This window comes from Ambystoma mexicanum, chromosome 5q (genome assembly GCF_040938575.1).
Source record: "Ambystoma mexicanum isolate Mex_15411 chromosome 5q, UKY_AmexF1_1, whole genome shotgun sequence".
NCBI classification, from domain to species: Eukaryota; Metazoa; Chordata; class Amphibia; order Caudata; family Ambystomatidae; genus Ambystoma; species Ambystoma mexicanum.
Genome location: NC_090933.1, coordinates 1,182,890,679 through 1,182,915,439, shown reverse-complemented (window position 1 = coordinate 1,182,915,439; position 24,761 = coordinate 1,182,890,679). Strand labels below are relative to the sequence as shown.

General features: G+C 44.8%; 1 protein-coding gene across 2 annotated transcripts in view; it reads left to right on the top strand.

The window, feature by feature from the left end:
- The window catches only part of LOC138497940 (uncharacterized), a 195,580-nt gene that overhangs the window by 61,748 nt on the left and 109,071 nt on the right, over nt 1–24,761 (top strand). Inside the window, exon 2 of one of the 2 annotated variants that reach the window (XM_069621677.1) lies at nt 16,378–17,188. The exons of the other annotated variant lie outside the window; for it this stretch is intronic. Within the exon in view, the coding sequence (XP_069477778.1) occupies nt 17,138–17,188 (51 nt within the window). The 5' untranslated portion in view covers nt 16,378–17,137. The remainder of the gene's footprint in view (nt 1–16,377; nt 17,189–24,761) is intronic. 2 annotated transcript variants of the gene reach the window in all.

Here is a 24,761-nt window from a genome sequence, read left to right as displayed (position 1 = left end):
TGATTGTCTGCAGCAAGCCAATATTTTTTTCTCATTGAAGTCAAAGGACACACTGGATGTGCAGACCTCCCCAATCCTCCTGGCAGGCCTCCCTCACCTAGGGAATCACAAAAGGGAACCTCTGCAAACACAGAATGCAAATCCACCAGCATAGGAGGCTTCCTGAAGACCGGCTCGCACACAGAGCAAAGTGCCTCTCCTGCATGGGAGTGAACATGGTGGCTAGCTACTTGTGGTGCTGCTGGCACCACAACAGCTTGTCGCCAGTGAAATCATGCTGCTGGGCACAACAGTAAGTTGATTTCTGATTACGTGAATTGCCAAGCGCTCCACCGGCCCCTCCTTACAGGCTCTCTCTGCTCTCTCAACTGCTTCTACTTCTCTACCCTCCTACATTCCAAATTCCACGCTGCACATTTCAGTTCTGCATAAAGCAGAACGCTACAATAACATAACATAATTACCTGAGAAACATGTACCCAACACTATCAACACAAATTTGCAAACAAATACATATCTGTAGCTATCAGGCTTTCCCGCCTAAATCAATTGAAAGATACCCTAGCTATTGCTACTGGAGTTTGTAGAAGCTAATATCAATCTGGAAGATACATTAGTTGGATTACATATATATTATGTCCCCAAATCACCATTCAGACCCACCTACAATGTCCAAACAAATCTGGCACTCATGTATACAACATTTGCCCTCAGCCCTCGACTACTTTCTTTCAGTATTAATACAGATTGCCATCCACCCATAATCAACTGACTAGTCCAGATGTGGATCTGAATCCGACTGTAACATTGAAGACTTTTGTCCCTCCCCAAGATATTCCCAATCACCTTCCTTCCTCTAAATAGATAAAATTATTGAACCCCTCTTAAGCTCCCAATGGAGTCTCCAGAGCCCCACCCAATTTCTGGAAATGCATTTTACTCTATTGCGTCCATCCTTTAGCCTCACTTTCAGCAGCTACACCAAAGACGACCTAATAATCCTCAAAAGCCTTTACTTAGAAATCAGTTACCAGCAATGTCCTATGTTGCTCAGTTAAAGGTGACTCACGATGACCCTAATTCTCTAGTAACTGAAACAAAACATTAACATAGGCTCGGGATCATACTAGACTCCAATTAAATTCAGTGGTCATGTTTTCTTTTCACCTTCTGAAGGTCTTTGGGTACCTGTTCCTCTTCTCAATGAGTTTAGGCCACTACAGTACTTGTGCTCTCTTGGCTCAAAAAAAACAAACCATGTTTACCTCTACGCCCCAGAAGACCTGCACAACAAATTCCAGTATGATCACAACCCTGCTGCTAGAATACTTCTCCATCTTGATTAATGGGAGCGCGGCTGACTGGCCGTACATATTCCTCATTGGTTGTCAGGCTACCGCTCTGCCTACTTCTGCCTACCTCAAGCCGCTTTGCATCGGTTTGGCTCTACATTGCTACAATCCAAACTGCAGAGTTTCTGACCGAGAAGCAGACTGCACTCGAAATATCAAAACCAGATCAATTTTCCATAATTATTTATAATAAAATCCAGTGTGGGAGTTACCTCCATCGACACCCAAAGCTCTGACACTTCGAAAAAGCCCATACAACTTGGCTATTAAACCCTTCCCTCACGTAGGCAATAACGTGTTGGTGCCTGGCTTTGTTTTCATGGTAAGCTTGCAATTGACAAAGTAGCCATGGCAGTGAGTGTTGCAGGGCAGTGCTCGTGTCACGAGTGCATGCGGGGGTAGGGGGGACAGAGTCCACCCCCTCTTTTCAGAGGGTGGACCCAGTCCCCCCAGCTAAAATGAGAAATATTGAATGTCCTCTTTGAATTTATGAATCAAAGACAACCTCAGAACCACAGTAGTCAGGTTTGTAGGCCAGACACTTCACCACTGCACTCTACTCTATAAAAATAGCAAACAACTAAAGGTGAAATGTCCCGTTACAGTACTGCAAATTCCAGGGAAAACGTTTGTATTGCTTCTTGGAGTTTAAAACATGCACACCTTTTAACGTTTTCAAAAACACTATTAGAAGAAAATATCCTCTCTTGGTTTTGTGTGTTTGTTGATCTTATGAAAGGCAAAGGCCATTCGTCCTCTGCAATTTGGGTGGTTATGCAAAGCCATTTGAATGAAATGTGCACATTTTACCTTGATATGCTAATTTCTGGCGACATCACTTCCTATTGTGTTTGTTGATGAGTCCTTCCACTTTAACTTTTAGGACTTGATCTGTAGAGAAAAAGAGGGGGGGGTTGTTCTATATTCATTATTAGTACCCGGAGACAGTCAAGCAGAATGCAACACGCATTCTGATTGGCTCTCGCCGGGTCCTTACCCGGCCGAGAATCCTTCGATTCTCGGCCGGGATTCCAGCCGCCTTGTTCTCGGCGGGGGGGCGTGGCAGCCCTCAGCCAATGAGGAGGCTCGAAGCGGCGCCATCCCCGCTCCAAGCCTCCCCGCGACTGAAAGGCTGCCTTCGCCCCCCACCGAGGACTTGGGTAAGGCTTTTTTTTTAAAACTCCCTTTCCTCCCTCCTCCCCCCTACTCCCACTTACCTGCTTGTTCCTGCTACCCCGGCGAGGGACGAGGGAAGCCTCCAGCCGTGTGTAAACTCGGAGCGGGGCCATCCCCGCTCCACGCCTCCACACGGCTGGAGGCTTCCCTCGTCCCTTATCAGGGACGCAGGTACGTTTTTTTTTCTTTCTTTGTTTTCCTTCCCTCCCAACCCCACTTACCTTCTGCTTCTTTTTTTTCTTTCGGGAGCGGACACGCTGGGAACACTTGTGTTCCCAGCGCATCCGCTCCCGATGGCCGCCATGGAAAGAGAAGACGGACTCCGTTTTCCCTTTCCATGGTGGCCATTTTCTTGGCCGTTTCTTTTTTTTTTTTTTTTTTCTGTCCCGAAACGCTGCAGTGTTTCAGGACAGAAAAAAATGCTTTTAGTGCCCCGGTCACGCACATAATGTGGACCGGGGTATTAATGGCAATATAACCCTTGCGGCGGGGGCATTATCGACTCAGGTAATGCCCCGGGGCATTACCTGAGTCGGTAATGCCCCTGCCGCTCGGGTTATATTGCTTAAATAAGGAAAACGCATATAGTGACCGAGGGGAACATTATGAGTGATGCCTGTTCACAAAATGTGTAAGTGATAGACATTTTTTTTTGTTAATTCGACTTGCTTGAGACCAACACTACCAGCATATGTGTCCTACATATGATTATGGCCCGGGGAATACACATGGAGATCCCGTATGGGCCAAATGCCGGGGCATATGTTTGTTGATGCACTTTACTTAAAAGTTAGCATTAATGAATGTGCATTGTTGTGCCAGGTTCACAAAAAGGCAATTGTTTAAAGTTAATGAATGTTTCCCAAACGAATGGGGGAACAAGATGTAGTTTAGTGAATTTGGCAGTGTCCGGATGTTGTCAGTGAATGAAGGGTATTTATTTATTTATTTTTACATTTATAAGCCCAGAGGCATCAAGGAGCTGTTACATAAACGGGTTACTCATGTCAAGCGTATAGAGAACAAAGCATTATTTACATATAGTGTTAGTCAGACATCATGGGTTAATGGACATTAATATGCATGTGTTAAGGGGGTACACATATTCACAGCGTTTTTAAAAAAAAAATACATCCCTTAAATGACATATTTGACCAATGGGCAAGGATTGTTAGTATTAGAGTGAATGCACCGTCTGCACACCGGCCACCTGCAGCATAATATACTGTGCTGTTCGTGTGCGAAATGTGTTCTCTAATGGGATGCATGCCTCCTGGGTGTCTGGCGAGCCCTGTGCTCTGTATGCCAGGCAAGGTACACTCCACTGCCTTCTGTAATCAGTCCCCAGATCACTTTAACTTCAGTTTGTGACAACTAATAGGATGCACAGTGAAGCAAATCGTATATGAGCTGTTTCAGCTGAGTTTCTGTGCTATAAGGCATTTTTTTTAACCAGACCTTGTTAATTAATTATTTACAGTGAATGCACACGGTATGCTTTGGCTATCACAGCATCTGTGCCAACAACCTCATTGAATGTTGCAGCAGGCGTTTCCTTAACTCGCTGCCTCGCTTGAGGCAATTGCCTATAGCATGGAAACCATAACTCGACTGAGAGTAATTAGCCAATGATAATGCCCACTCAAAGTCACTATAACAGTACATTAGAGAATGAACAGGCATGTTTCTGATATGATAGCAAATCACATCGTAGCATGCAAGTATTAAGTGATAGCCTATGCCTGCTTCCAAAAATCTGCTCTTTATCTTTGCAGAACCCTTTTCACATTTCGAATTCTATTAAAAAAGGGAAATATTAGTATTATTTTTATTTTTTATTTTATTTACTTGGATTTGTGTAGCGCACATCTGCCGGGGGCATCGTGGCGCTGAAAGTAGGCATATTTGGCACATAGCATACATGGTTCATAGATCACAGCAGGTAAATAGTAGAGGGTGTTACTTACAAACACTGGGTACAGTACTTTTGTGAAGTCATACCATAGATACATACAGTTGTAACATACAGTCGTAAGGGAGGAGGGTGGAGAGGGTTAGTTGACGAGAATGGTTTTGAGTAGTCTGCGGAATGCATGGTATGGTTTTTCGTTCCTTAGTGCAGTGGGGAGAGCGTTCCAGTTTTTAGGTGCTAAGTGTTGGAAGCTGGATCCTCCGGCTTTACTTCTTTTGAATGTGGGTACATAAGTCTGGTTAGTCAGGTGCGACCTGGTGGGTCTGGTGGATGTATTGCAGGTGATGCTTTCGGAAAGATAGGGTGGAGCGTCGGAGGAGAGGCATCTGTGGGTGATGGCCATGGATTTGAAGAGGATATGTGCTTTTATTGGTAGCCTGTGGGCCTCTTTTCTGGCTTGGGAGATGTGTTCCCTTTTTGGGATGCTCAGAGCTGCTCTCAGGGCATTGTTCTAGGTTTTTTGTAGACGTGCCCAGGAAGAGGGCATTGCAGTAGTGCAATTTGGTGCCTACTGTGGCTCTGGCTATTGACAGGCAGTTATTTGTGGAAAGGAAGGGTTTCACAGCATTGATTACCTTAGTGGTAAGCGCAGCAGAGGAAGCTATGGCATTGACCTGCCGTGTCATGGAAAGTGTCGAGTCAAGGAGACTGTGATAGTTGAGTTATCAATATTAAAGGATTTGTATTGCGGCAGGAGTTGTTTAAAGTTTATTTGGTGCCAACTAGGAGGATCTCTGTTTTGTCCCCGTTTAGGCAGAGGCCGTTGGCTGCCATCCAGGTTTGGATGGCTGTGTAGATCTTACTTAGTGCCGCAGCATCTTGTTCATCGATGCCTGTGAGGGGGAGTAGGACTTGCGTATCGTCAGCATAGTTGGTGTATGCTATGTGACAACGATCCAGATCATTAAACAGTGGGAGGGCAAAGATGTTGTATTGAGTGGGGGCAGTGCAAGAGCCTTGTGGGACTCCACAGTGTATTGTGGTGGGGGTGGCGCTTGCTGAATCAGAAAAAACGTTCATGAGTCGACCATTGAGGAAGGATGTGACCCAAGAGATGGCTTCAGGAGAGAAGTGAGCTTTGTTTTTGAGTTGCGTGCCTAGAATGTCATGGTTGACCAGATCAAAGGCCGCGGATAGATCCAGCAGGAGTGCTGGTTTGCCTTTGTCCATAATATCATTGAGTTGAATTTTAAGATCTATTAAGGCCAATTCGGTCCCGTGTCCCAGGCGGAAACCCGATTGTCTTTTCCCTGACATATGGTTTTCTTCCAAGTATTTCTGGATTTGCGTGTCCGCCACCTTGTCCAGAATCTTGAGCAAGAAGAGAACGGTCATGATAGTTCTATAGTTGTTGGCATTTTCAGGATCTAGGGTAGGTTTTTTGCGAAGAGGGTGCACCCAGGCTTCTTTTAAGCTGTCTGGGACAGAGTTAGAGTTGAAAGATGCCTTAATGAAAGTTTGGAGAAGCGGTGGAAGTGTTTCTAAACAATCTTTAACTTGTTTAGTGGGGCAGGCGTCGCCTTTACAGTTGGAGGGATTGATTTTGTTAACAATATCAATTACCTCTATTTCAGAGACTTCTCTGAATTTGAATGGTGTAATGGGATTTTTCTTTTTGTTCTCAGTCACTGTAACAGTGTGAGAGGCTGATTGGGTGTGCTCAGTGAGATTTTTGTGGTGGGCAAGGATTTTTGTTTGAAGGAGCTCAGTTTTGTTTAGGAGGGTGGACTGTATGGTGTTGCACCATGCTTGATCCTTAACAATCTCTTGAGACTTTGTGGCTGGTGTGGATAGTTCCTTGAAGATGGCGAAGAGCTCTTTGGATTCTGAGCTGGCAATGGAGATTCTGTCATCATAGGATGCAGATTTATCTGAGATGATGGCTTTTTTGTATTGGGTAGCCAATGATTTATATGAGGATGATGAGGACGTGCTGGGAGAGCTTTGCCATACCAGGTGTTGGAGTGGTTGGTATTTTTGATTTTCTCTTTTGGAGAGAGGCAAAGATATCTATAGCGGAGCTAATGGTGGATTTGTAGATGCCTGCCAGTACGACTGGGTCTAAGGTGGCAGGGGGGTTGGTAGAGAGGGTGTCTAGGTAAGGAGAGATCCTTTCTTTAGTAAAATTCTTGGCACTTCTGGCCATGGCTGTAGGTGCTGGACTGAGTTTTTTCACTGAGTTAGTGGGGGTGGGGATGAGGAAGTGAATAAGGGAGTGGTCGGACCATGGGGTGGGTGTGATGGAGCTAATGTCGACGCCACAGTTGTGGTCCGCTACCCAGTCAAGTGTGCGTCCTTTGCAGCGAGTGGGAGAGTGTATTGTTTTGGTAAAAGTCCAGCTCTTGGAGTACTTGTGCTAATGCTGTGGAAGGTCTATATTTCCGGTCATGGAGTCCCAGGTTAAGGTCTCCTAGAAGGATAGTTTTGGTAGTTGTTTTAAGGCTTTCACCTAGCGGGTGTGTAAGGTTGTCCTGGAAGTCCGACATTGGGCCTGGTGGACGGTACGCTAGGTTAATGGTGATGGTGGTGTTAAGAGATTGTGAAATCTTGGTGGTGAGGGAGTCGATGTTCTCTCCGAGTTCGGAGGAGAGTTGTCCTATTTCTATGTGATCCTTGACTATAAGGGCTACTCCCCCGCCTGTGGTTAGTGTTCTGTTTTGTCTAAGGATGGAGTATCCTGGTGTGATAGCTAATGAGATGGCAGAGCCGGCGTCATTGCGGAGCCATGTTTCAGTGATGGCAAAGATGTCAAGGTCGAGGTTGGTTAGGTGGTCATGAATTTCTGTGGCGTGAGCAGGGAGTGATCTGGCATTGATGAATGCACATTGTAGGTTTGGGGGTGGCGTGGGGTTTGAGTTCACGTTTTTACTTTTAGCTGCTTTCATAGTGGTGGAAGCGGGTTTCAATTTGGGTGTGCAGTGACTGATTGAGTTGGTGGTCAGTTTAGGGCCGTTTATGGCTTGTTGATTGTCATGGTTTTGTAAAGTTTTGGGTGAATATCTGGAACGGAGGCCTAGTATTTTCTTGAGCTTGTAGTGCTACGGTGTGTTTATGTGGGTGATAGGTTTAGGGTGTATGGGTTTGGTGGAGTAGGATGGAAAGAAGGGAGTAGGAGAGATAAGTGCTGAGGGTTCGGGGTGCAATGTTGGCCATGATGCAAGGTGCGGTGCACGAGAAGCAGCAATAGTTAGTATTAGAACTGTGTGAACCAGCAGTCAGTAGTGGATATAGGGTGGCATAGTAGTAGAACCAGACATGGGACTGGCAACAATTAGTTATGGGCAATAATCAATTTTAGGCAACAGTCAATTATAGACACAGGGCAGCAATCAATTATAGGTACAGGGCAGCAATCAATTATAGGCGACAAACAATTTTAAGCACCGGGAAGCAGTCAATTATAGGCAGCAATCAACTATAGGCATAGGGCAGCAATCAATTATGGGTAGCAATCAGTTATAGGCACAGGTCAGCAATAAGTTCTGGGTAACAATCAATTACAGGCATGGGCAACAATCAATTATGGGTAGCAATCAATTATAGGCAGTAATCAATTATAGGCACAGGGCAGCATTCAAGTATGGGTAGCAATCAATTATATGCACAGGTCAGCAATCAATTATAGGTAGCAATCAATTATAGGCACAGGGCAGCAATCAATTATGGGTAGCAATCAATTATAGGCACAGGTCAGCAAACAGTTATAGGTAGCAATCAATTATAGGCACAGGGCAGCAATCAATTATGGGTAGCAATCAATTATAGGCACAGGTCAGCAATCAATTGTAGGTAGCAATCAAATTTAGGCACAGGGCAGCACTGAGCAATTGTGGTCATGGGGTGTCAGCCATCAATTTATGGGCACGGGGGTGGTGGCGTACAGTTATGAACAACACTGAGTTTTAAGCAACGGGTTACAGTACACAATTATAGTCAGGGGATGGTAGCAGTCAGATATAGGCATAGGTGGCAGCAATCCCAGTTATATGCAACAATCAATTATATGCACAATCGATTTTGGGAACGGGGCGGTACTGAACAATTGTTGTTATGGGGTGGCAACATCACTATGGGCACAATGGTGGCGGCGAGTCTGGATGCTACACTGTCAGCATGTATGTGTATGGCAGTAGCAAGATGCACTAGCAGAGGTAGTGGACCTGTATGCAACAGGGTGCATGATATCCAGACATGGTAAACTATCAGCAAGGGTTCATTCAATTGTCATATGATATTCAGCAGGCTGGTGAGCTTACCCTGTGATGGGGTCAGAAGATCTGTGTTTCCTGCAGCGTAGGGTGGCCCTGTGACTCGTAGTGGCACAGACAGGAAGCTGGCCTTTTAGAGTGGCCTTCTGGAGTTGGCCGGCTTCTGCCTGCCGGCGAACTGAATTGGATGGAAAAATAGCGCAGGGCAGCCAATCAGGATAATCGGGGCCTTGTTGTTGAGCATTGCTAGGTGACTGGCACTCGTGTGGTGTTGGACATTTTAGAATGGTCGGATAATGGTGATTCGATGCATAGGCAATTGCATAGCAAGGCAAATTAATGCCGGAGTGGGTGCGGACAGCAGATATTGGCCATATGCATCCTCAGCAAGTGGCTTTCGACATGGATGCAGTCCCTACTGCCAATTGGGATAATCATCTGCTTACCAAGGCAGAGGTTTGTGGATTCCTTCTTATACAGATGGACCTTACACAAATATGTTGGTAGCCTCCCCCATAATAAAAACACACAAATGCTATTTACCCTGCTTTATGCATGTGTTTTAGATACTCTGTGAGTTTAACACATTTGTGAGGTGAAGCAGTGGAGCGTTCTAGTGTTGTTAATTACAACTTAATCCCATTTCTACCCACCCAACCAACACTCTCTCCCACCCCATCCACCCTACCACCAATCTATCAACACCCACTAACCCTACCACCATTCTATCTCACTGACCACTCTCTCTCACCACACCCACCCACCCTACCACCACTCTCTCGTCCCAACCACCCACCATACCATAACTCTTCTACCACCCACCCTACCACCACTCTCCCTCGACACTCCCACCCACCCTACCACCACTCTCTCTCAACACACCCACCCTACTCCCTTCCACTCTCTCAATCCTAACCCACCCTTCCCCATCCACTCTCTCTATGCCCACTCTCTCTACCCTCAAACCCCCTACCCCCACTCACCCACCAGACCTACACTCTCTCTCCCCACCTACCCTAAGCCACTCTCTCTACCGCCACCCACTCTAACTGATTATCTATACCCTTACCCAACCTACCCCCACTCACTACCCCCACCCACCCTACTCCAATTCTCTTACCACACCTGCCGTATCACATCTCTTTCTACCACCACCTACCCTACCTCCACTTTTCCTACTCCCACCCACCCTACCCCCAGTAATTCTACCACCACCCACCGTACCCCCACTCTTTCAATGCCCACTGTCTACCCCTACCCCACCCACCCAAACCCAAGTATTTCTACCCCCACCCAACCCTGACTCTACCCTCATCCACCCTACCTCCACTCTCTATACCCTTACTTGTTAGGAAGGATCACCTGCAGTAGCCTTGGGGAACACTGCAGGCAATTAAGACTACAAGTGTCAGTACATTTCACCTTTGGTACAAGCCTGTACTACACAGTTATGTGGTAGCAGTGGCTAAGCAGCTAGGCCTATCTCAAGAGTTGAGTGAGCAGTAGAACAAGTTACACAAAGGACCAACTAATACAGTGATTCAAATAGACACTTACTCAAGGTTTCTTGGTAAAAGAATATATATTTATTTGCTCAGTCAGTTAGAAAACATTACACTAGCACAAGCAGATCAATATCACACACTAATAAACCACACAAATCCAACTGGTAAGTACATGAACAAGTTTATCTCCAAAATTAAGTGGGAGCAAAATGGCACTTCAGATACTTAATAAAGGAGGGAAAAGACAAGGTTATAAGAACAGACAACCCAAATACATTCATAGGCAGGGAAAAGGGTTTCAGTTAGATACAACCAGCAATTCTTCTCAATAGGCCTGGGCCAAAGTCAATGGTTCAGAGTCTTTTGCATAGGATAATACAGTTCTGGTAAGTAACGGTTAAGTCTTTGCCACAGATTTTTAAAAGATTTCGCTAGGCTAATGTTAAGGGAAGGACAAGCCTTTGTAGTTGAGGAAAGTTTCACACACTTTCTCGATGGCCGAAAAGATTACCTTGTCAATAAAAAAGCTTTAGCTGAGGCAGTTGTTCCTGGCAGTTCAAGCACATCTCGCTGTTCCTGTGCTTCAGTCATGGGGACAAGAAGAAAGATGTCGGGAGGGTCCAGCACTGCCCAGGGAAGAGGCCAAAAGCTGTAGCAAGACATCGGTTTAAGGTGTGAGTGCCTTAAAGTACCCCTGGTTTCCTTCCCTCTGGCTATCCGGTTTTCAACATCACTCTGAAGAAATTCAAGCAGAATAGGACGGTGTACAGGTGGCTTGCGAGTTGGTTGTTCCCACCAAAGAAGTTAACCCTGAAGGGCTTTTATGTCATCAGAGTTTCAGGCAATTCTGACCTGCAGGACTTCACCGGATGTCCAGGAGTTGCAGCAGTCATCTTCCTTCCTCTTCTCTTCGGTTCTTTCATTCCAGTGGTCAACTCTGCTTTCCAAGTCCCAGAGACCTGCTTTTAAACAGTTTCCCCCGATTTATTCCTGATTTATTCCAGCCTGGCTGGTCACACAGCAGGGTGGCTGTTCTTGCCAGACAGTCAGCCATGAAATCACATCAGAGTGCATTCAGGTCTCCTAGGAGATTAAGCACAGGGGGTTTCGGGCACCTCCCTCACTTCCTGTCCACCCCAGACACTCTGGCACCAGAAGAGGAATTCAGCACAGAAGCCCGCCAAAGGGCATGAACAAAGGGATCAAACCTCATTTGGCGCGCAGAGTTACACACAAGAAAGACTTTTCCTAAAAGAAATGGCAAAAAAAGATGTCCGGAGTCTGTTTTTACAGATAGGTCTGGGCGCCATATTGAAAAACATGGCTACCCCTGATTTTGAGCTACCGTTATTAGCGGCCGCGAAAAATAACGGTAGTTGATCTAAACCACTGCCACCAGCCATTTAAAATAGGAAAAGGTAACATTTCACTGTTACATGAGTGTTTTGACTCAGGGGAAGCTAAGCAACCCCTTCATCACTCTATAAGAAGATAGTGTGTGCTGGGTCAGTAAATTTAAGGAGACTAGTAAAGTCAATGTAACTTTACATGCTCTGGGAGACAGTAGTCAGTCCCAGAGAAGGTATTTAAACCTTGGGGAGTCGGAGGTGCTGTGTGACACACAGAGAAAAGATGATGCCATGGAGTTTGTTTAAAACACCATAACCAAAGAACACAAAAGTAAAACACACATCAAAACACATGAAAGAATGGGAAAAAAAGGTTCACACTCTATCCAGGTAAAAAAATCAAATCCTAGAAATCCAGCAAAGTTGCTGGGGGTCTCAAAAGGTAAGGGAAATTATCACATATTGAGAATTCTCCCTAACATTACCCACTGGACCCAACTCGCTCTACCCTCAACCACCCACGTTCCCCAACTCTCAGCATAGCAACTCTCTCTATCACACCCACGCCTCCTCCAGTCTTTCTACCCCAACCATCCATGCTACCCCTAGTCTTTTAACACCCACCCACTCTACCCACACTCTTTCTATCCTCACTCACCCTACCACCACTCTTTCTACCCCTGCTCACCCAATCTTGTCTCTCTACCCTCACACATCCTACCCATTCAGCTTCCGTACTCCCACTCTAATCACCACCACACGCCCTCCTTACCCAACTCTCTTTTCTCCCAACACACTACCACTCTCTCTACCCCCACCAAACCTACTCTCACCCTTTCTTCCACCACCAAACCACCCCAACACCTCTCTCTACCCCATCCACCTGCTCTACCGCCTGTATCTCTATATACTCCCACCCACCCTACCCCCTTCTCTACCGCCATCCATCCTACCCCCTCTTTCTCTACTCAAATCTACCTCCTTAATCTTTACCCCCACCACCAAGCCTACACCCTTTTTTCCACCACCCTACTGCATTCTACCTCTTCTATTCCCCCACCCACCCATCTGACCTCCTCTCCATCTCCCCTCTTATCCTTCCTCTCACACTCTTGCTTTATTTCTCACTTATGTTTCCTCTTGCTCATCATGATGGCACGCTCTATCAATGGCTTCCTCCCTTGACTAATACCCCTTCTCATTCTATTGCCCACCTGCACCCCTTATCCCATCCCCCATTGTAACTTTGCACTCTTCTCCTTGCACCCTCGTGCCTATAAATCCAAAATGCAAAGAACAGCAGTAAACACCATTCGGCATTGCCAAAGCTTGTTTTTCTTTTGTTAACAACATTTTTGTTTCGTGAGGGTCCATGGCAGACACGTTCTTTATATAATGTCTGCTACATACATTTAGCGAGTCTTTGGTTATCACTGACCAACCATTGCAACACCATCCTGCGTACAACTATAGACCGATTCACAGGCTGTCATCAGCAGTTTCAAACTACTGCACATCACGGGTTTGGAAGTAAAATTTTCCTCATTTATAGAGCATGCATGATTGGTGCTGGATGGAAAATTGTAAACATTAACAAGGCTGTAGAGTGCTCATAATGAAGGGAAAGCATCAGGAATGTGTTCCAATGACAACTCTACAGTCAAGAGCATTGGCACAGGTAAGTGCTATGAATGAATACATCTATAGGATAAGCCTTTTTTTTAGTATTTACTGAAAGGGGGTGAAGAAACCTGTGGCCAAAGCATTCTTGTTATATGGCTGCACTATCAAGCAGGTTTATTGTATTTTTATTGTATGGCTGCCTAAATCCATCACCAGGTGATGCAGAAAAACAGGCTGTATTATATATATATATAGAGTTTCTTAGTTGTATTTTTAGAAAGCCAAAAAGGTAGTGGCTGAAAGTGCCATACAAAGGGGAAATATTATATGAGGTAGAGTTCACAGCTTTATTAAAGCAATCTCAAGACTTTACTAGTTGAGTTGTGGGTTTCCTTAAGATTGCAGTAAAACAAACATTGTTTTAAGCTATCATGTTCTGTTTTATTGAACTTATAGAAAACAATTTTCTTGTAAATATCTTGTGTATAAAAAACAAGGGGCTCTTCTTTTTTCTAGGAGCCCCAACTAAATGCCTATATATGTCGAATGTGGCATTGTTGTGTCATATCAGTTTTGGGAAAGTGGTGTTTTATAGTCATCACTTATACCTCAAGATGGAGGATTGTGTAGAAACTGTATGATATTAAGGCATGTTACCCATGGAAGGAGTAACTATGGCTCTCATAAGGTATCCAAATGCCTCATCATCTAATTAGTGATGTGCTTGAATGGATAAACACGATTCCCATTGTCCCTTCCTACTCCCCAGGGAAACCACAGCCAACGACTGGGCTGGGCATAAGCAGCAGTGAAAGAAGACTGTGTTGACCTTTTGAACTTGACTCTAATTTGGCACTGTGAAGATAAATGAGAGGTGTAAAATAAGTGGGAGGCCCTTGAGCAGCTAGTGAAATAGCACTACCCTTATTGTTTTTTTACTTACCCAATGAGGCAGGAGGGAGTCCGATGCAGCTCTCGGTTCTGGCTCCGACTCCAAGGACAGTGGAAGGTGGGACATTTGACTGGGGTGGTACACCTGTCAAATCATAATGCATGTGTCCTAAGGTGAGCTCAGGGAGGACAGAAACCTTTAGAGGAGCAGAAGGACAAAAGCTTGCTTGATCTAAATTTTCAGTATGAATACAGACTGTGCAAGTGGGACATCACAATCCTTCTGGCTCTTTGGGTTTCAAGCAGGAGGTGTCCAAAAAGTTATCACATGGATAATTGGCCTCTGGCTGCCAAGCGTTCACCGGAACGTCACTTTTTGATGCTTCAATGCCGGCTCTTCCTGTCTTTGTGAAGCAGATTTCAGTAAGCATTGCATTGTTTAAACCACTAATAGGGAATGTGAAGTGGTTTTATACCATTGTGAGACAGGTTAGTTAGACACTATATGGTAATCCTGCTTAGTATGAGAGGAACTGCTTTTTTAGACATTTGGTGGTGTGTGCTTGGCTGAGATGTCAATGGGGTAATCTGTGGGATTAGGACTGAATGCCTCTATATCAGAATCACCCCTAAACTGCAATGATACCACAGCACTGCAGAGCCTCTGTTGGCCTGCGGTAGCCAGCTACTGGGACGGTGCGAAGTGCCCCTCGCCTCTGAACTTCAGTGTGGACAGACGGGGGCCACGTATCTCACCCTACGGCATCGCATGTTTGTGGGGAAGCTGGCGCTAAATCATTTATAATCCATAGATAAATTATGAAAAGTGGAAACACATTTTGAGGAATTGTCTCTTAAAAACTGAATCTTCCTATACTGGATAACATTGATGTACATTTAAGTGGGATAGTTCAAGAGTATTTGTGTTTCAAGGATTTATCAAGTACCAAGGAATTAATATAATATTTACATTTTTGGCTAACTAGATATAACTAAACAAGTTCATTGACACATGCACATTTTTGCACACTTTGGAGCTTGAGGTGGCACTTGAAGATTTGACATAACTATCACATCACAGGGCAGGTGAGTACTGTATTCTATAGAATTCATTGTGGTGGGGCAAAGGCGATAATAAATGTGGTGACAAGCTCTCAGAATGTTGTTGTCTCTGTGCTGTTTTGATATAGAAATCCTTTTGAAATGTCATAGGCCCACTGCAGTGCTACAACTGCCAAATGCCAGTATAATCAGAAGTACACAATTTACAATGCTACACAGAATAGCTCCTAGGATGATTTTAAACACAATTGTTGCAGATCACACCCTCTTTCCCAGCAATATGCTCTATGCTCCCTACACTCACACAGCCTTCTCTGCTGCTTCTGCTGTCGGTGTTCAGTATTCATTTAGTGCAGAACAAAAAATTTAAAAAAACTGAGAAAAAGGCAGAATCATTGATTTGCCCAGGCTCACACTATGTTTAACCGGAGGGGCCAACATTACAACACAAGATTGTGGTTCCTTATTCCTTGTAATTCTGCATAACACACAGATACATCGTAGTAGTCTCTGTAAAACAGATAGCAATTTCTTACAGACATCTAAACAATTCCTGCATAAAAACCTTAACTTTTTGCTTTGTCAATGCTTGTTGTGCTTTATAAACAATTTAAAAAATGCACCGTCTCATTTACAAATCATGCCCAATTGGCGTTGGCAGTCCTGATTACTAAGGAATCATGGGGGTTTGTAATTGTGTTTTTACAGTGGGGCTGTCTGGCTATGTCCCACTCATTAGTCAATCAGCCTTTAAGAGGACACACATCTCACGTGCGTTCATCAGTCTCTTATTGCAAGCGCCCCATTAGTATTTAAAACTAAGTTTAATGGGATAAGCTTAAGGATTGGATTTTTGTTAAATAACTATATGTTTTGTAGATTCTTATTATGCACAGACCTGGGTCTAATGAACATTAGTAAAATAAATACCCGTGAGCACAGATATATCCGACAGATACCTCTGAACAGGGAATACACAGAATAGATATCTTATTAATTATTATTTATTGGGCTGGATGCCCAGTGCAGGCTGGGAAGACACGGGTATTGTGAGAACGTTGTCAATTAGATGACACGGATACAGTAATATTCTGAAATAATTAATCATTTCCATCTTATCAATTACTTGGGCAAAAATACAACCTGTTATTGCAGTGCTTAAAAGCTTGAGGAAGCCCGTAAATATCAGTACATAATTACAAACATGTGTCCTCTTCTTCTTCTGCTTCTTCTCCTCAGCAACATGTGGATATTGCCTTTTTGTAGGACTGCCTACTGCAATAAATATTACAATCCTGGAGCAGAGCAAAATCCTGCCTTTAGAGTTGAACATCTCCTTCGCATGTGACAGATGGTGGATTGAACTGTTGGTCCAGTGCTGTTAAAAATAGCACGGGTAAAAAATATGTCATGCTGCAAACTGATGCTGGTGACATCGAGAGGTCTTCGTTTGTGGCAATTTAGCGCCATTTCCTATACCATTGCAGTAGTGTCAAAGCACACAAGACTTAAAGACAAAAAGTGCCAACAAAACCTCAAAGGACAAGAGAAACTGCTTTCCTTCTGTAATTAGAGCTACGCCGCAGATTGGGTGCTGTGCGCCACCGCCGGATCAGCAAGATTTTCATCCCCGGCACGGGATGAAGGCCTGCTGCGAGGAGCCGCTCAATTGTAAGACAGCCACACACACTTCAGGACACCAAAGCATCCAGAGGTGGACCACACGCACATTCTTCAATTGCGAGCCATAATTGGCAGAAGTTTTCCTAAAGCGTCATCTGCTTGGGCTGCACTGTCAGCATTCTGCAACGTGGAAAGTATGTTCCAGAAACTTCAACGTGTATGTTATACTAGCACGTGTACCCGTGCTTTGCATGGTAATTCCTACTTCAGTCCTAGTTTGAAGTTTATTTAATGAACTGAACCAATGCTTATTTGTACACACTATTAGGAACAAGGAACTGCTGAAGTTTTCATGAACTGCTGAACTTTAGGAACAATGAACGTGAAACTACAGCAGAACTACAGCGCAAAGAGCCATATGGCTGGGGTAAGCATAGCAGACAGCTTTAAAAAAAAATGGAAACATTTATATTTTATACTTTTTACATTGTCAGTACTATGGAATCTACCCGCTTACCACCTCTCAGGTTTGTAGCATGTTGGGAAGTATGCTGAACATGTCAAACAGACACACACACACATATCCACAAATGTCCCTTTCATATATAGTGAGATGGACAAAACCTTCCCACAATTAATACAAACATGGGGGACAAAGTGACCTGTGACAATGATGGCTGAGCAGTTGACTATACATTTTGTCTACAGCATAGTGTGCTTAAGATTCCTGCTAATGACGTGTTTGGTTGAGAGTCCAATGTTGAAAGACACATATCATCGCACAACACAGTGGATGTTAGGGAGTATTCTCCAGAATGGCTAATTTCCCTTACCTACTGAGTCCCTCAGCAGCTTTGCTGGATTTCTAGGATTTCTTTTTTTCACCTGGTAAGAGTGTGAGCCTTTTTTCCTACTCTTACATGTGTTTTGCTGTGTGTGTCTAACATTTTCTTGTGTTCATAGACTGTGGAGCCTCACCTCCTCCATAGGCATCATCTTTTTACTGTGAGTTACACAGCACCTTCAGTGCAGTGACACAGGGTTGTCTTTTTCAGACTTCCCAACTCCGACTCCATTTTCTGAGCCTGACTACTGTCTCTCAGAACATGTAAAGTTGCCATTGACTTTATTAGTCTCTTGTAAAACTCACAGACCGAGTACAAAGTATCTTACATAGAGTTCTGGAAACGGTTCATACTTACCCTTTGTTGTCTGTTTCTCTTCGAACATTGTTTTGTTCCCTTTTCATTAAGACTTGGCTGGTGTCCGTGGTAACTACCCTATAGTTCCTACTGCGGCTATCTTAAATAGCCCTGGTATTGGCTATCTTGGTAGCCACGAACTTAAACCTACCGGACCATATATACGGTTCAGGCTGGGTTTATTCACCATTGCTTTTTGTAAAAGTCTTTCTCGTGTTTTACTCTGCGCGCCAAACCAGGTTTGGTTCTTTTGTTCGCCGTCCCTCCTTAGGCGCCTGTATGTCTGAGGGGGACAGGATGTGAGGGAGGGGTTTAGGACGTCCTGCACAGGGTCTCAATCGAGACTCATGTTGCAATCTGATATGATTGGCTGTGGTAACTGTCCCGGCGGGACAGCCACCCTGCTGTGTGATTGACAGCCAGGCTGTGTAAATGGGGGAAAAAACTACATAAAAAGCAGATCTCTGGGTCTGGAAAGGCAGAGTCGCCACTGGATCGAGAGAGCCAAAGAGAAGCTGAAAGAAGAGGACCTCTACCACCGCTGAACCACCCAGTGAAGCCCTGCTGCGGGTCTGAATCTTCAAACTTCGACGACAGGGAAGATCTGCACGTAATCTTCTCCCCTTGAGCTGGTTGGAAAAACCAGTTCATCAAGCTGCTAGCCAGGCTTCCCTTATCTGGTCAAATTTGCTGTACAGGCCTACAGTGAACTGGATAGCCTGGAGGAACGGACTCTGCTTGCATTTTAAGGAGCGCACCTTTTATTTGTCGCTTTGCTCTGCTGCTGGTTTCTTCCCTGGGCAGTGCAGGTCCCTCCAGTCTTCCTCCTTCTTGTCATTCCGACAGTCGCTTCAGGAACCGTGAGCCTGCACGACCTGCCAGGAATGTCTGCCTCAGCTACAGCATTCTTCTGCTTTAAAGGTACTGTGCTAAACCGGTTGTTCGTTTCGTTCAGCTGCGGCAAGAGTGTGAGAAATCATTCGCCAATCCGAGGGCTTGTCCTTCTTCATTCCATTAAAGTAACTTTTCATCCGACCACCTTCGTTCTGAACTCTTGGCAAAGACTTAACTGTGAACTACTCTGAACTGCATGATCCTCTGCAAAGACTTTGGTCCATTGACTTTGGGCCAGGCCCCTTTAATTTGATTTCCTCACTGTAGTTCCTTTTTCTAGATTGCCCTCCTTACTTACTTGTTGGTGCTGCTCAATTTCTGTCTAACTTTGTCTTTCCCTTCCTTTTAAATTGCTGGAGTGCCATTTTGCTCACACTTCATTTTGAGCCTAACTTGTCCAGAATCTATTGGGTGCGGTGTAGGGTATTAGTAACGTGATTTTTCAACTGCTTGATAATAGTGAAATGTTTAATAACTCATGTGTAAATAAATGTATATTCTTTTACTCAGAAACCTTGAGTCAGTGTTTGTTTGAGTCATAGTAATTGCTGTCCTTTGTGTAACTATTGATACTGCTCAATTTACTCTTGAGATACGTCTGGCTGCTCAGCCATCGCTAGAACTTTACTGTGTAGTACAGCCTTGTACCAAATGTGAAGTTGTACTGTCACTTGTAGTCCTAATTGGGTGTGGTGTTCCCAAAGGGTACTGCATATCATTCTGCCTAACATTGGTATACAGCGGTGAGGATCAAGTATAGTAATTACACTTAGAGTGATGCTATTACCTTGGATCAACTAACCACAAGGCTAAACATCACTAAAAAGCAATATTAATCATGTCTGATAAGGAAAGCTACAGTCAGGAGACCCTCCTTAGTTACATTGTGGATTATCTGAAAAATCTGTGTAGAAAAAGGAATCTCTCTGTTAAAGGCAAAACGTCTGAATTGATTGAAAGGTTGTTAGAGAAACAAAGTCTAGATTGTGGGTCTGAAATACCTGAGCCCTCAGCAAATGTGGAAAATAATGAGGAAGATAATATGTCTATTATTGATGAGTTAAAAGAGGCAGAGGTGTCTCATAATTTAGGCCTCACCGCTCCCTTACCTGCTCATCAAGCTCAACCTTTGTCCACTGGGACCCCACAAGGTCCTACACTCAGCCCTGAATTCTTTGCTCTAGAAAAGATTAGGGTTGAATTGGAATGTAAACGTTTAAATGCTCAAACTGAACAAAAGCATCAAGAACTTAAGCTCAGAGAAATGGAGATGAACCATTCCTTAGAGATGAAAAAGTTGTCGATTGAAAATGCTTCTCTCCCAGGGTCTTCTAGGTCGTCCAGTCCTAAGAGACTGTGTATGCCTAAAGAAATTGTGGGTATGTATGAGGTTAAACTTGATATTTTGGATTGGTTGGCAATGTTTGAATATAACCATGGGATTCAAGACATTACTGGGAATCAGTTTCTTCCTTGGCTCTACTCTAGGCTACCCACTGTTGCATCTGATGTTGTGATGGAGTTGGGGGATGTGGATAGGATGGATTATGAGTGTGTGAAGCTAGCTTTAATTGCTAGATTTGGGAAGACCCCTTCCCAGTACCTTAAGAAGTTTAGGACCCCCAAAAAGCATGATGGTACCCCTTGGGCTATCTGGGTATGTGAATGTTTGAAAAACCTAGATGGTTGGGTTAAGGGGTACAGAGTAAACACTTATGAAGGTATGAGAAATATTGTTATGTTGGAGTCCATTTATGATACCTCCTCTCTTGAGCTCAGACAGCACTTGGCTGATTCTAAGGAGATAGATCCAAAGAAGTTAGCTAAGGCTGCTGACTTGTGGGTTGCCAGCAGGGCTACTCAGAAGGATTCCGGGGCAACTCAGAAGAAGGATAAGGGAATGCAGCCAAAGAAAGATACCAAAGAGAATTCAAATACCTCCAATACAAACGAGGGCCACAAAGAGCAACATAAGGATAAACCACAAGGGAAACCGAATCAGACTAGTGCACCATCTGGACCCAAACCAGATGGAGGTCAGAACAAACCCCCAATCATCAACACATTTGGGAACTGTTATGTTTCTGGGACAACTGACCATGTGAAAGGGGATCCCAGATGTAAGGGTAAACCTTCAGGGGTCCACACTGTCTCCTTAGCTTTCTCCACAGAGGAAGAAGTACCTATGGCAAGTGGAAACTTTCACCTACTGGCTAATGAACCCATGAGAGTCTCAGTTAGTGCTTCTTTACTGTCCCTGGGCATGTGGGAACAACAGAATTTAGATGTCTATAATTCCATCCCAGATAATGCTAAAGAGTATTAGTATTATCCGGGAGAATAGCTCACCGGCAACGTGTTCGCCTAGGAAGCAAGACGACACGAAGCAACACAGGTTCGATCCCCGGGTCCGCACTTATAAACCTCTGGGCATTTAAGCATGTTATAAATACGCAACTAAGACCAAAAAAAAATTACAATTATGCAACTAAAAAAAAAAAACAATTCCTGTAACAGCGCCTCAATGCTCAATGCCCGCGGGCTGTGTGAGCGCTTTAAAAATGCAAATAAATACATAAATAAACAAAGATAGTGGGCCTCATTCCGAGTTGGGCGCAAAGGGATTACCAGCACCGGTAAGGACACCGGTGCCTGTAATCCCTTTGCGCCCTATTCCGAGTTCCATTAGCGGGTCCCTTCCTTAACGCCTAGTCTGACCAGATGTTAAGGACGGGACCCGTTAAGGGACTTTAGAGCTAATAACGGAACCGCAATTTGCGGTACCGTTATTAGCTACTTCCCCATTCTCATTGAGCGCTATTGGGGCTCAAATGGGAATGGGGAATGGTTTGGTGAATGGGGACTAACCGGTCCCACCAAGGTCGGACTGGACCGGTAAGCCCCCCTTTCACCAAACCAGAGTCGATACCGGTATGGGAGGCAGTCATGGCGCAAATACTACCTCCATACTCGGAATGAGGCCCAGTGTTCATGTGAATGGCCAGGAGAGTCTTCACATCAGAGACACTGGAGCCAGCATAACTGTGGTGGAGGAATCATTTTTCAAGGTGGAGGATGTTGCGAAGGCACCCAAATGCCTCACCAAGTTAGCTGGAGGCCCTGTGCAAATGCTTCCCCAGTTACCAGCTCTCATCTAGTGTAATGATATGACTGTCAAAATACCTGTTAGTGTGCAGATTGAAGTGCCTGGGAGAGTGTTGTTGGGTAATGACCTGAAAACTCTTGGAGTTGTGTCTAGTACCCCCAGGCCTCCCAGTAAAAGGAGACGGGAGCTCACTAGCCTGCAAGGGAGAGGACCTTGAGAGGCTCTCCAGAGGAGTTGATAGAGGAAACTATCACTCCCACTCCAAGGAGTTGCTCACTGCTATTTCTGGAAAGAAATGGGCAAAGGGGAAACCCAAGACCTCAAGTAAATAAACAGACAGCACCCCTGTGCTACCAACAAGGACATCCCCAAGATTATCCAAGGTCACACCTTTGTCTCCTCCACCTGCTGAGGCAGAGTGTGAGGTACGACCATGTGTGGTTGATCAAGTTTCTGAAGAATCAGATCTGGAGGAAGACACTGTTTTAGTTTGAGATCTTGACCTGTTGACCATCCTGAGCTGCAGTCTTTACTGGCAGACGGTGGACCCAACAGGGCAAACTTCAGCAGAGGACAAAGAGAGTGTCTTACTCTCGAAGGTCTTCGACAACAGGCTGCTTCTCAACTTGATGGGCAAGAAGTTGGAAAGCATAGGTTGAGCTGAGAAGATGGCCTCTTCTACAGTGAACCGACTGAGTCTATCCCTGGGGACAACAAAAGAATTGTAGTGACCCTAACAAACAGACTCCAGTTCCTACAGTTGGCCGATGAGATACCTTTGGCTGGTCATGGGTGAAGAAGTTGATAAATTCTGGAGGAGCTGTCACACTTGCCAAACCTCTGGCAAGAGTGGAGCCAAGAATTTGGCACCCCTGGTGCCTCTCCCAGTGGTGGGAGTTCCTTTTGAGAGGGTGGACATCCACATTGTTGGTCCCCTTGACCCTTGAATCATGTTAACTTTAAGGCTATCATCAGAGAGGGTATCAGATTCTGAGCATCATCTGCATAATTGGTGTAGGAAATGCCAAGGAAGTCCAGGTACTCAAAAAGGGGTTTAGTGTAGATGTTGTAGATGGTGGGGAGATGCAGGAGCCTTTGGGGACAATGCAGGAGGAAGGTGTGGGAGGTGATGAGGTTTTGCATGCAAGCACTGTAGAGCTGTCTGTGAGGTTGGAGGAGATCCATTTGGCAGCTACAACAGAAAAGTGAGCTGAGGAGATAAGGTGGTGGCAGAGAGTCTGGTGGATGACAAGGTCAAAGGTGGGCAAGAGGTCAAGGAGCAAGAGGAGGGAGGTTTTGCGAGCATTGTTAAGGTTGTCAAGTTGTTTTTATAGGTCCAAGAGGGCAATTTTTGGACCATGTCTTGGGCAGAAGGCAGACTGTTGGGAGCTTAGAATGTTGTGGAATTCAGGGAAGCTTTTGATTTGGAGATAGTACACTCTGTCAGTACTTTTGAGTAGAAAAGAGAAAGTGGTTATAGGTTTGTAGTTGGTCGGGATGGATGTTCCACTTATGACTTTTTAAGGAGGGGGGAGAGCCAATATTCCTTCAGTGAGACAGAGACATGGCAGGGTGCAAAGGAGGAGCTGATGATGGAGCTGATGAAGGAGGCGATGGGGGGAGGAGGAGTTTGGCACATTCTTTAACTAGGGAACTGGGGTAGATATTGCCTTTGAACATAGAGGGTTTAAGACCTTTTATTATGTTGGCAAGATTGATAGTTGAGATAGGTTTGAAGGATAAAGGTTGCACATGATCCAGCAGGCCAGGTGAGATGGCCGTTGCCCAGGTGACTGGCATGTGGGGAGGCTTGGAGTTGATTTTGGTTTGTAAGGTGGTGATTTTTCTTCTAAGGGCATTTTGTACATTGTTGTACCTTTCACAGTGGTCAAAGGAGGTGTAATCAGAGATTCTAATTCCCGAAGAATGGCATAGAGTTCATGGGACCTAGAGGATACCGAAGCAATTCTGTTTTTTGTAGGTAGCAGCTCTAGTGGTGTGGATGGCTTGCCTATAAGTTTGTGAGATGTTAGAAAAAGAGTCTTTGTTCCCTGGAATGGGGTATTTTTGCCATAAAGTTTCGGCTGCCTGTTTTCTGACTCGGATTGAGTGCATGTGTTTGGTAAACCGAGAGCTATCATGTCTGGAATTGTGTGTGTATGTGTCAATAGTACATTTCTACTGTTTTTAGGTGGTTCAACAGCATTGACAAAGGCTTTGAGCTTTGCTGCGAAGCTGTTCAGACCTGGTTGAGGTGTGGCGGGTCATGATGTGTCAAGTAGCAAGCTGGAATGTAGTTAGTGAGAGCTTGATACGGTTAGAATGCAGCATTAGGTGCTTGCAGTTCAGATGGCTCAAAAAGGACAGATTGGGAATCGATGAGGTTCGAGACATTGCTAGCCATTGATTTGAGTTGGTGAGTGATGCAATGCTCTAGTGGTTTGTGTCAATGTCTGTCAGTAACCTTGGTGAGCTGGCGCAGGCTTCGAATAGGCAGTGATTTGAATTTCAGATGCAGTGGCGAGTAGGTAGTTTGAATTGAAAAAGTGACAGGCTCTGCTTGGCCGAAGCATCGGTGGCCCGGTTCGACAGCTGTGATGCAGCAATTACGAAGTACATAATTTTGAAGTGCAGTGATCATGGTTTGGAAGTGGTTCATATAGTTCAATACAGCAGAACAGGGGGCTTTGGCTGATCTGATCCTCCAGACACTGTGAGATCCACTCCAGAGGCTCTAGGATGAGGATGGGCCAGTTCAAGGTCTGCTCTCCCAGCATAGGCCGGGTTGGTGCAGAGTG